We start from the raw sequence: 12,644 nt of genomic DNA, 5'->3' as shown, positions 1-12,644 counted from the left end.
CTTATGCAAAGCAGGGCAAATAATCCATCATTCAAGGGTCTGTAATCCCCTGAATGTGAAATTCTGTTTGTGTGCATGTGTCAATCTTGTATGTAGCAGTTAGAAATATTAAGTGGAAACGTGTTTTATTAATTCTACGTCTTCCAGTGAAAGCTATTAGTGGTACTTAAGGAACTTAAAAGTCTGGTACTCAAGAAAATGATCTGTAAATGGTTTTGTTTTTCCTGCAAGTCCAAACTATGGCTGATTCTACAAAGACATGTGACCATGCTACATTGTCCTGGAATCCATGTTGAATTTGGTATTTTTCCATGTAGATGGGGAGAACTGAACAAAGGATTCCCACACTGGGGAAATTCTATTTAAGGAAAGTAGAGCAGACAAGGACTGTCTTCAGCTGGATGTTGAAAGTGCCTTGATATTCTAGAGGATACACATGAAGGGACCTGAAAATAAAGAACCCTGATGAGAGGAGAAACTGTTAGACCCAGTCCAGAGAAAAGATCAGCTCTGACTTGAGGGATTTTTACCTGAAATAAGGATTAGTGTTGATTTGTAACAATTTCTCAGAATATTAGGCTTAGCCGGCATGTTCTATTTATTTTGCCTTAGTAAACTTGCATTGATCTGCCTGTTTTCACTTGTAATAATTTAAATCCTATTTTATACTTCACAAAAATGATTTTGGTTATAATAAAACTCTGTGTAAATAATTGTTTGGGGGAAGGGGATGGAGAACAGATGTGCATATCTCTCTTTCATTGATAAAAAGGGTAAACCTTATGAGATTTCTCTGTGTAAAACTTTTATAGAGTAAGACGGTTTTGGTCTTATTTGGGGCTGTGCTCCTGTCCTGAGTGCTGTCAAATCTCTGTAGCTGAGCCCTCCCAGAACTGTTATCATCTTTGTTACTCTGCTTACCCCACCTTTGTGCCTTTGCTGAAGGAGACCACAGCTTTTGCTCTAGGAGGGCAAGGTGGGGGGGGGGGGGGTGCAGAGGGGTGCCCTAGAGGGTAGGTAGATGGACTCAGTAGTATGATCAGCATACCAGGTGACAGTCTCAAGGGAACATCTGTGGTCCAACCAGCCACACCAAAGTCACACCAGATTCCAGCATTCCTGCTCATCTCTGGTATTATTATTATCCTCACAGCGTAGATCAGGAAAGGTCTGTATTTCATTATAGTCTGTACCTGGACCTAAGTGAACTGATATGGTGGTAGGCATGGAGGGGTGCAGGTATCTGAATTAGCAGATCATCATTTCCATCATGGATCTTGTTACTTTCAGGCACTTTCTACCCAAGGCTAAGCTATGAAAATAAGACGCCTGAACCTACCAAATCTGAGTCAATTGCCTGGATAATTTTAAAAGGGACTACCAGGAAATATTGAAATAATTCCCAGTCAGGGAGCTGAAGATGTTTCATCTAAGTAGGCTGGGAGAAGGAATGTGTTTTTTGGTGTTTTTAAATTCTTTCCCCTTTTTTAAAAGGCCAAAACTCTATTTTGAACACATTTTTCTAAACAGTGTAAGTTAAGGTTTCTTCACTGTGACCGTTTATTTTGGCCATACACCTCCAAAAATGAAATACTAAATACCCGTAAGTAAATTCTTTTCTGTTGTGCAGAAGGCAGAAAAGTCACTTTACAAAGTGCCTGTCTGATTCAGAGGGCACTTGGCGAGTCATGCCTGGAAAAGTTCTAGTTCTGGATTGCTGGATAATAAACCGTAGTACAGTAGCTTAGTCATGGCATGCCCAGAGGTTACAATAACACACACTTGTGTTGAGCAGGCTTTCCTTGCAGCACTCCTTGAACAGCTCATAACAGACAGCTATGATTTTGTTCCATCTTCCCAAGATGATAAAGCTCCCATTAATAAATCACATACACAAGTTCTCTTTTCAAGCACCCACATGTAATACCCTCCTGGCAATGCAAAAAACTCTGAAATGCAGCACAACCATAAGAGCATTTTGAATTGCATGTTTTTGGCAACCATCTCCCTCATTTAAAACAACACACAGACACACACTGCGACCACTTCAGCTTAAACTCTGCAGCAAGTCTCATTTCACAGCATTTCTTTCCAGCAGCCAATAATGCATCACCAAGTCTGATTTCACATGGCTTTAGCTAGACTCCTTTATGATTAAGGATAAAGACACATTGCAAACAAAGATTCAGCTGAATCTCTTCTGAATCTCCATCTTCTTCTAGTCATGCTTCTAGTAACTTTTTGCTTTTGTAGAAGTCAGTGCAATAACTGTTGGATAAGAACAGGGCTACAGGATACAGGTGATCCACAAACAGCAACACATACGAGAGAAGTACTTGCTAGTATACTTGCTAGTACATTATCTATGAAGTGAGGGGGGCTGGAAACAGAAATGCAATACTGAAACAAGTTTCCTATATTTTAAAGCCACATACTCTGCTTCTGGTTCAAATGCAGCCAAGGTCAGTAGCAAGCAAAGATTCAGAGAATAATAGATTTTAAAGCCAGAAGATACTATTATTTTAATCTAATCTGCCTAACACAGACCAAAGGGCTTAAAACTGTAACTCCTGAACTAAGCATAAAAGTTTGTGGATGAATTAGAGAATATATTTTAGATAGACATCTCATTTTGATTTAAAAGTTTCGTGTGACAGAAAATCCACTACATCCTTTAAATTGTTCCAGTGGTTAAGACAACTTTAATGTCAAAAATTTGCATCTCATTTCCATTTTGAAGTTGCTTAGTTCTTCAGTTTTCATCTGGAACTCGCTTCCATGAACACCCCCACCTGGCCCAGTGTGTGCGCCTGCACTGCTTCACTTTATCAGCTTCTTTTGGCTACTCAGCCCTCCAACTGAGTCACACACTGTGCGAATCACTCAGGCCCCTTTTGGAGTACACACTTAACAGAGATACATCTCGGTGTACTCTGTAAGTGTCTGTCTCAGTCTGTTCCTCAGTCTGATTGAGAGTGGTGCCTCATGGAGACGGGTACCTCGTTCCTTGCCTTAGGGCTTTAACCTCAATCCAGAATACTTCCATACATGGAGCTCTCCATGGTGCTTCTGCTCCCTTAGCCAGCCAGTCACCCATGGTCTTCTCTCCTTGAAGGCTCCAGTGACACTGAATTGACTCTGCTCCTGCAACTCCTTTTATAGGCCTTGCTGGTTTCTCTAGCCACTCTAGCCTCCTTGGAAGACTTCTTTATGGTTTCTCCAGGGTAGGTTGTGACCGGACCATGCCATTACACCAGCCATTACCTCTTATTATGTCTTTATCTCTAGATTAAAGAGCTCTTCACAATTCAAGATCATACTTCTAGACCATGATCACCACATCTCCTCTTCTTTTTAATGAAATAAATAGATTGAGTTTCTTAACTCTCTCAGTGTAATGCACGCCTTCCAATATTCAAATCATTCTGGATGCTTTTCTCTGAACCTTCTCCACTTTTTCCAATATCTGTTGGATTGAAGGGCAGATTCCAGAAAGTGACAGACTGTTCAACTCTCTTAGCCCACTTTCCAATAGATGGTTGACCACATTTAACAAATTCACAGTCTTTGCCAGTTGTGTTCCCTGTAAGGTGGGTGCTTGTGCAGTCATTCAGGAGAGATTCAGATGTCACCCAGCTGACAAGAAGAGTGTCCAGAGCTAGGTTTTTGTTTCAACTGGTAGTGCACATTCACCCATATAAGGGTGACCCTTCTAAGTTAAAACTCTGCTATTTGGGATTAACTAAACCTCTTCTGAGATGAAAGGACTAACCATCTAACATCTTTAACAGACACTTAAAAAAACTAGAGGGGAAAATCTCAGCCCATCTTTACTTTGTTCATTGGGTCTTTGGAACCAGGGATGCTCATGGAATGCAACATGATGGTTAATGCATTGGAAAATGGCAACACACACATTCATTCCAAATAAAACAAACATTCTTCTAACACCTCTGTTCTTTTAGGGACTATGGACCAAATTCTTAGCTACTTGTAAGGAAAAGCAGCCTGAAATGTGGCATTTAATGACTCTCTTGGCACAGGGGAAAACTCATATGGCATAAAGCCAGTATTAATAGGCTACTCTTTCCCTTCGAGTGTATGGGGGGCATGTCAGGCAAGGAGATCAGTGTAACTGGAATATCTTGGGTTTCTGCTGGCCATGGAATCATAGAACTGCCTCTATGGGATCATTTGTGCCACAGGATTCCTTAGGCTAAATTAATGGAGGGCATTAAGGTCCCAGAGTAGAGCTTGCCAGCTACCAGATGATCCAGCCTTACACAGTTAGCAGGAATTCAACTGGGCTCAAGTTCATGCACCTGTCTGGTGCTCTCCTTTCCCCTACATCCCCCTCCCCAGGCTTAGAAAGCTGGAGCATTTGGCCCCAGGAAAAGGAAGAGGGGGAATCTCAGGTCATTTTTCAAATGACAGGTGCGTCAGAGTTGATAAACACCCAAGGCATGCAGTCATGCCTCGTTCAGCAGGAGGAAGGGTTACCATGAGAAAGAGCCCCTGAGGGTGGGTGGCAATAGAATAAAGGAACATTGGCAGGAAAATTGTGGCTAGATCAGGAAGAAATATGTGAGAATACCCCTCCAAAAGGAAGAGAAGTCCTGCTGTAATGTAGGGAATGTACTGCCCCAAGAGACTGGGATATAGAACTCGTGGATTCCACTTTAGTGTTTGCAGCACTTCTGTACATAACACTGAACTAATCATTTAGGGCAAAATTTCCATGAATGGCCACTGATTTTGGACACCCAACTTGGAAGCTGTACTTTTTTTTTCCAGAGATGCTCACACTAGCCTGTAAACAGATGTCTAAAAGCCATTTGGCCACCTAAAAAAGGAGGCACTCCAAACTCATAGTCACATGAAAACTCAGGCAGAGAGGCCAAAAATATTCAAGATGGTGTGAAATTATATTTGTTTACCTGTCAAAGTATAAGGGACTTTCAGTTTTCTGGACAAAAGAGTCAAATACTAAATAGTAGTAATAGTAATGGATTAATTGTGTAGGGCACTTTTAAACTGAAGTTGGATATAGTTCTAGGAGGGATGCAAAACCTGATCTCTGAAAAAAAAATTTTTTTAATGAAAAACATCTACTGATGTCCAAAAGCATGTCTTTGAGGCTATGTCTACACTGTGGGGCTGTGTCTACATTGGCAAGATTTTGCACAAAAGCAACTGCTTTTGCGCAAAATCTTGCCACCTGTCTACACCGGCCACGAGTACTTGTGCAAGAAAACTGACATTCTAATGTATAAAATCAGTGCTTCTTGCACAAATACACTGACGCTCCCGCTCAAGGATAAGCACTCTTGGGCAACTGTTCTTGCACAAGAGCCCAGTGTAGACAGGCAACGTTAATTTCTTGTGCAAGAAAACCCGATGGCTAAAATGACCATCAGTGCTTTCTTGCACAAAAGAGGGTCTACACTGACATGGATTATTTTGCGCATAAGCACATCTCTTGCGCTAAGGCACATGCCAGCGTAGACGCTCTCTTGCGCAAATACTTTAACGCAAAAACTCTTGTGTTAAAAGTATTTGCTCAAAATCATGCCAGTGTAGACGTAGCCTGGGTGTTTTGTGGAAGAGGAAATGCAAATGGAGCGCTCATTTGCATATCTTGTGCTCTCATTTGCATATCTTCTTCCAAACCTTTTTGCAGAAAAGTTTTTGTGATTAAAAAGTCTTTTGTAGACGGGTCCATTTATCGGAAAAAAAACCCTTTTGCGCAAAAGCCTGTAAACCTCATTTTTTAGTATAAAACTAAATGAGATAGGGAAGGGATATCTACTTTCTACTCTGCTATTTTTATGCAGCTTAATTTCAAGCACCTGAGGCTAAGTGCCGAAGGCTAGATAATCTTCATTTCTCTCTACTAATATGATGTTTTAAAAGCCTGGGGCTTTTCATCCTATAAGATATGTATCTCTCCTACTGAAGTTAATGAGTGAGAATCCCATCCTGTGGTGTGAGAAGTGAGCCCCATCAATCATGATAAGAAATCCTGTGAGCAGATAAGAGAGTACAGCATCATAACTCAACTCAATGCATGTCGCACTGGCATACTTACGCTTTTCATTGGGCTGTCCCGTGTGGAAGAGTGTTAAGGGTCTCTCACTGCAGGAAGGAGGCTTTGAATCAGTACTCTTCTTACGAGATAGCAGCAGCTGCGAGTTTGGCGGTAGCGTCTCCGGTACAGTGTTAAATATCTATAAATAAAAGGATGGGGGTTTGGTGGGGGATTTTATTTATTTTTTAAAGAAAGGTCAAGTGTTGCCATGGAATAGGAAATGAGGTGGGGAAGGAGGGAGACCCAATTATTAGCACAGAGTCACAATAATGAAAGCACCAGCCTTTGATAATAAATTGTTTAACAAATCACCTTTATAGGGAACAGTCAAACACGTGTTAAATTCCTTCCCACCCCAATCATACTCCCCTTTCCTCTAACCAAAGCCTTTTTGTTAAAACCCGAATAATTCTCAAAGCCTCATACCCTTCCCATGTAGAAAGTTGGCTCATGCTTAGCAGCTGGCTGTGGAAGTGACATACAGAAAATAAAAATAAACAGATATCTATAGATTAAAATATGCTTGCTGTGCAGCTGCTCCCCATAGGCTGGCAGTTTACAGGGTATAGTGAATTTCTTTGTAACTCCCAGGCACAGCTGTCTGAAAACTGAGTTATCTTTTTGTCCTAAAGGGAATGGAATTTTTAAACGGGATAAATTGAAACAGCAGCTTTTCTGGTGCTATTTGTTTCTTTTCTTTAACCCAGGGTTCATACCGAATTGGGGGGCCCTCAAAGCTATTCTTTCTAGAGCTCCCCCAATGAGAATGCATTAAACACACATTTCAGTACCATTTTCTACTCCAGCCCTCTGGGCCCCAACACTTCAAAGACAGAGGCTGTACTAGGAAGTAAAACTGCACAATACTAGGACTGTAGTTTGCCAGAGGAAAACGGGTATTTCAAAAACACCTCACACCCCACTCCTCCATGAATGCAAGAGAGTCAGCCAGGACCCAGCTATAATAGAGCTTTCAGATGTGTCCAATCCCCTGTATAAAAGCTAAAAAATTCTGTCTGCCAATTAAAATGAATAGCTGCCAGAAATTCACTGCTTTATTATTTTGTGTGACAAAAAACAAAAACAAAACCCAAACCCAACCAACATAAAACAACTCCACACTAATTTTTAAAAATAAATGCAAAAGCACAGAAACCTTAATCAGCTATTTTAATGTCACATCCCTCCTGAAGTTTTCAAAAAGCAGGGTCTGTGGTAAATGTTAGTGCTCAGGGTCCTTTAAGAAGTGGTATTTAAATTATTCCAACCTAACTGGACAGCTGGTAGTAAGCCAGACTTGCAGATCATCTATCTTGGTCAGTATAATTCTTCAGAAGTCTTGACCAATAAGTAATGCTTTGGCTAGCCAAGTGCCTGGTTATTGCTGCACTCTATGTCCTTGCACATTCAGGTGGCCTGATAATTGAACTCAACCCGTTGAAGTATTATTATGCATGTCAGTCTGAGAATGGCATAGATTTGGTTCTTAAAAAAAGAAGAAGCATATCACCATTTTCTATTGCAACTTTTTCCAGGGGGCACCAAACAATAGCCACTTACCCATATGGATAATCAAGTCCTCTGCATCACACAGCGGATAGTACATCAACCAAATTCCCTATCTGCAGATACAGCTCAAACAGAGAACTATTATAGGCTAAATACCAAGTAAAGGAATAGGAAATGCCAATTACTAACTTTGCAAAAATTCTTTCCATATTCTGGGCCAGCGATGAAGGCCCTGATAAATGAAAAGTTGCACTTGAGTGTAAGTAGTTGGACAAACTGCAACACAGATCACGTATTTCTACTTTAATGCTCCTTTTCAGGATCTGCATAGCAAACTCACAAAAGCCAAATTGCATGAATGAATGTGTATCAGCTGAAGGAATGCCAAGCCCTGCTTGTTTGTGTGAGTTAGCTCCCTTTCAGTACAATTGCTCCCTTAGGGTATGTCTACACTACAAAGTTAGTTCGAACTAATGGACGTTAGTTCGAACTAACTTTCATAGGCGCTACACTAGGGCTCCGTTAGTTCGAACTTAATTCGAACTAACGGAGCGCTTAGTTCGAACTAGGTAATCCTCATTCCACGAAGATTAAGCCTAGTTCGAATTTACTAGTTCGAATTAAGGGCTGTGTAGACCCTTAATTTGAACTAGTGGGAGGCTAGCCCTCCCCAGGTTTCCCTGGTGGCCACTCTGGCCAACACCAGGGAAACTCGTATGCCCCCCTCCCGGCCCCGGACCCCTTAAAGGGGCACGGGCTGGCTATGGTGCCCGTGCCAGGTGCAAGCCTGCCAGCACCCAGCCAGCAGACCCTGCACCTGGCACGGATTGAGCCACCCACCCGATGCCCCCCAGCCCTCCCCCTCTTCCCGGGACCAGGCTGGCGGCTCCCGGGACCGCAAGAGGGACCTCGTCCACGACCTCCGCACTAGGCACAGGAAAGTGGCCGTCTAGGGCAGGAGAGCTGTCAGCCTGGCCACCCAGGAGCAGGTGTGCATGAAAATCAAGGTGGTCCACTGAGACCCCCGACCCTGAGCCCTGAGCTTTAAATGGCCGTACTGGGTCAGACCAAAGGTACATCTAGCCCAGTAGCCTGTCTGCTGACAGTGGCCAACCCTAGGGACCCTGGAGGGGATGGACCGAAGACAGTGACCAAGACATTTGTCTCGTGCCATCCTTCTCCAGCCTTCCACAAACCTTGGGCAGGGACACCACTCCTACCCCCTGGCTAATACCACTCCATGAACCCAACCTCCATGACTTGATCTCACGTCCCTTTAAACTCTGTTCTAGTTCTAGCCTTCACAGCCTCCTGCAGCAAGGAGTTCCACAGGTTGACTCTCTGCTTTGTGAAGAACAACTTTCTGTTACTAGTTTGAAGCCTGCTACCCATTCCTTTCCTTTGGTGTCCTCTAGTCCTTCTTTATGGGCACTAATGAAGAACTTTTCTGTATGCACACTCTCCGCCCAACTCCTGCTTTTAGAGACCTCTATCCTGTCCCCCCTCCGTCTCCTCTTTTCTAAGCTGAAAAGTCCCAGTCTCTTTAGCCTCTCTTCATAGGGGACCTGTTCCCAACCCCTGATCATTTTAGTTGCCCTCCCCTCTCCCACTCTCTCTCTTCCCCTCTCCCACCTCCTTTTCCCAGTCTCCCCCAGTTTTGTTCAATAAAGACAGATTCTATTTTTGAACACAATTGTCCTTTATTTTGTACATCAAGAAGAGGGGCTAGGGAAGGGTAAGCGGAAGGAGGTGAGGGAGGAATGGGGTACGCGCCCCCGATGGGGAGGACTGGGCTGGCTCTGCGGGCTTCTGGGGGTGGAAGCTCTCCCCCCAATTGCCCTCTCTTCCCAGATGGCAGCCTGCAGCAAGTGCAGCTGGTCTGATGGCCGAGTGCTGTGATGTGCCCAGTGTGGGTAGTCCGGGCAATCCAAGCCAGGACTGCTTTGCAAGCGGGGCACCCTGAGAACTGTCTGTCCGGGGTATGGGTCGGGACCCTTTAAGCACAGCCCTCGGCTAGCCTGAGACAGCATCTCCACGCTCTAAGTCCTCCTCTGATGCCCTGCCGGCACTGCTTCCGGCCATCCTTAAGCCTGGTTCAGGGTCCACTTAATGTGGACCCGCTAGTTCGAATTAGCAAAACGCTAATTCGAACTAGTTTTTAGTTCTAGATGCGTTAGTTCGAATTAGCTTAGTTCGAATTAACTAATTCGAACTAAGTTAGTTCGAATTAACGTTGTAGTGTAGACGTACCCATAAGTAGCTTGGTCCATTTTATGGGCTAGTCTTGCTCGGTAGAAGAGACCAACAGCCAGTGGCTGCTCTGGGTAGCTTGACACACATCTCTTTGTTCTTCTGACTAGCTTACACAGTATAGAACCTAAGCACTGGGTGTGGATCACCTAATATTCAGACACATTTGAATACTCCTATTCAATTCAATGAGAAAAATGTAGTCCAACACTGGTATAACTTGTCATTTCAAACAGAAAGACTGATACTTTAAGTAGGATCCACCAAAGATTCTAGTTTCTTGTATTCTAGGTCATCTGACCCAGAAAACAAGATATGTGGGACAAGATGCTATTCTCACTCTGCTCCATTAGGGATTTTTATCTACAGAAGTCGTAGGGCTAATGACTAATTGCCCCAACAGTAGTTCCTTAATCAGAACAAATGTTTAACTTCCATTCTTTTGCACCTGTATTTTGACTTCTCATCAATACAACTCTCAGCATGGGAGTTGTACTAAAACAAACAAACAAAAGGAAAAAGAAACCACTGTTTATTAATTTGATTATATGTGACAGTTTCTCAGAATTAACTTCTAACAAAAAAAGCCAAACAAAACAATCAGTCACATGCTTCAGAGCAAATATGTATGTAACTTTTAAGTACATAAGGCTTAACTGAGACTGTGATTTTAATTTTGCAGGAGCCCATTATAAACTAATTTAATTAAATGTATAAAGTGTGGCATCTCGTTCATGATAATCTACCATAATTTTGCATTGCAGTTAAAATTTTTAATTGATCTTAATGTTTGCCCAATGGGTGGTGTGATATTTATTCACGTAGTCTTGTGTTCATAATTTCAGGAATGCAATTTTGCAGAATTAGAAATCACTGCAGAAAAGAGGCTACAAGTTTTCAGATCCTTAATCAATTTTATCATTGTTTCCTTTCCATGTAATCCACTCCTTGCAGATTGCTAAATACATATTTACAGAGTGGAGTGTATCTGATTTTATAGCCTACATGTCATTTACTGAGTTAACTTCAGTCATCCAAAGTTCAGTTAATACCCTCTTCATTGGTGTTTCTGCTATTTTATACACTTTTTTTGTTATTAAACCAAAACATCTCTTATGAACACTGTCTTCTCCCTCCCAGCATATTTTCCTTCATGTACCAACTTCAAAGATTAAGAGTTGCTGGCCCTACAAATGCCCACATTTTAGCAAATCAAGGTAGTTCTTTTATATACAATTTGCAGCTCTGGGTAAAAGCAGGATAATAGCATGTAGAGTTACTGTTAATGATCACAGCATAATTACATGGTTCTGTATGGTTAATTTACTTAGCTCAGCCAGGACTGACTTACATGACAGTCTGTAGTGATAGCATTACATCAAATCTTGCTGAAAAAAGAAACTAAAAGTTTTCTTCAGGACAGGTTATATGACTGATCATTCATTTCTGTTTGCATTTTGGAAGTATGTCTACACTACAAAGTTAATTCGAACTAACGGACGTCAGTTCGAATTAACTTTGATAGGCGCTACACAAGCGCTCCGCTAGTTCGAATTTAAATCAAACTAGCGGAGCGCTTAGTTCGAACTAGGAAAACCTCATTTTACGAGAATTAAGCCTAGTTCGAACTAGCTAGTTCGAATTAAGGGGTGTATAGCCCCTTAATTCGAACTAGTGGGAGGCTAGTCCTCCCCAGCTTTCCCTGGTGGCCACTCTGGCCAACACCAGGGAAACTCGTCTGCCCCCCTCCCAGCCCCGGACTCCTTAAAGGGGCACGGGCTGGCTACGGTGCGCGTGTCAGGTGCAAGCCTGCCAGCATCCAGCCAGCAGACCCTGCACCTGGCACGGCTCGAGCCACCCACCCGATGCCCCCCAGCCCACCCCCTCTTCCCGGGACCAGGCTGGCGGCTCCCGGGAGCTTGCCCGGGACCGCAAGAGGCGGGCACCTGCCTGGGCTAGTGCAGACATCGTGGACCTCGTCCACGATCTCCGCACTAGGCACAGGAAAGTGGCCGTCTAGGGCAGGAGAGCTGCCAGCCTGGCCACCCAGGAGCAGGTGTGCAAGAGAATCAAGGGGGTCCACTGAGACCCCCGACCCTGAGCCCTGAGCTTACAACGGCCATCCTGGGTCAGACCAAAGGTCCATCTAGCCCAGTAGCCTGTCTGCTGACAGCGGCCAACCCTAGGGACCCTAGAGGGGATGGACCGAAGACAGTGACCAAGACATTTGTCTCGTGCCATCCCTCTCCAGCCTTCCACAAACCTTGGGCAGGGACACCACTCCTACCCCCTGGCTAATACCACTCCATGGACCCAACCTCCATGACTTGATCTCACTTCCCTTTAAACTCTGTTCTAGTTCTAGCCTTCACAGCCTCCTGCAGCAAGGAGTTCCACAGGTTGACTCTTTGCTTTGTGAAGAACAACTTTCTGTTACTAGTTTGAAGCCTGCTACCCATTCCTTTCCTTTGGTGTCCTCTAGTCCTTCTTTATGGGCACTAATGAAGAACTTTTCTGTATGCACACTCTCCGCCCAACTCCTGCTTTTAGAGACCTCTATCCTGTCCCCCCTCCGTCTCCTCTTTTCTAAACTGAAAAGTCCCAGTCTCTTTAGCCTCTCTTCATATGGGACCTGTTCCCAACCCCTGATCATTTTAGTTGCCCTGCCCTCTCCCAGCCTCTCTCTTCCCTTCTCCCACCTCCTTTTCCCAGTCTCACCCAGTTTTGTTCAATAAAGACAGATTCTATTTTTGAACACAATTGTCCTTTATTTTGTACATCAAGAAGAGGGGCTAGG

General features: G+C 43.5%; 1 protein-coding gene across 2 annotated transcripts in view; it reads right to left on the bottom strand.

The window, feature by feature from the left end:
- ARHGAP26 (Rho GTPase activating protein 26) overlaps positions 1 to 12,644 on the bottom strand; it is a 352,726-nt gene that overhangs the window by 92,472 nt on the left and 247,610 nt on the right. For both annotated transcript variants that reach the window (XM_006128543.5, XM_014576262.4), the window contains exon 19: positions 6,089 to 6,227. In XM_006128543.5, coding sequence (XP_006128605.1) covers positions 6,089 to 6,227 — 139 coding nt within the window. The remainder of the gene's footprint in view (positions 1 to 6,088; positions 6,228 to 12,644) is intronic.

This window comes from Pelodiscus sinensis, chromosome 16, assembly GCF_052426305.1.
Source record: "Pelodiscus sinensis isolate ZL-2025 chromosome 16, ASM5242630v1, whole genome shotgun sequence".
Taxonomy (NCBI): Eukaryota; Metazoa; Chordata; order Testudines; family Trionychidae; genus Pelodiscus; species Pelodiscus sinensis.
This window is presented reverse-complemented; position numbering and strand designations above follow the sequence as displayed.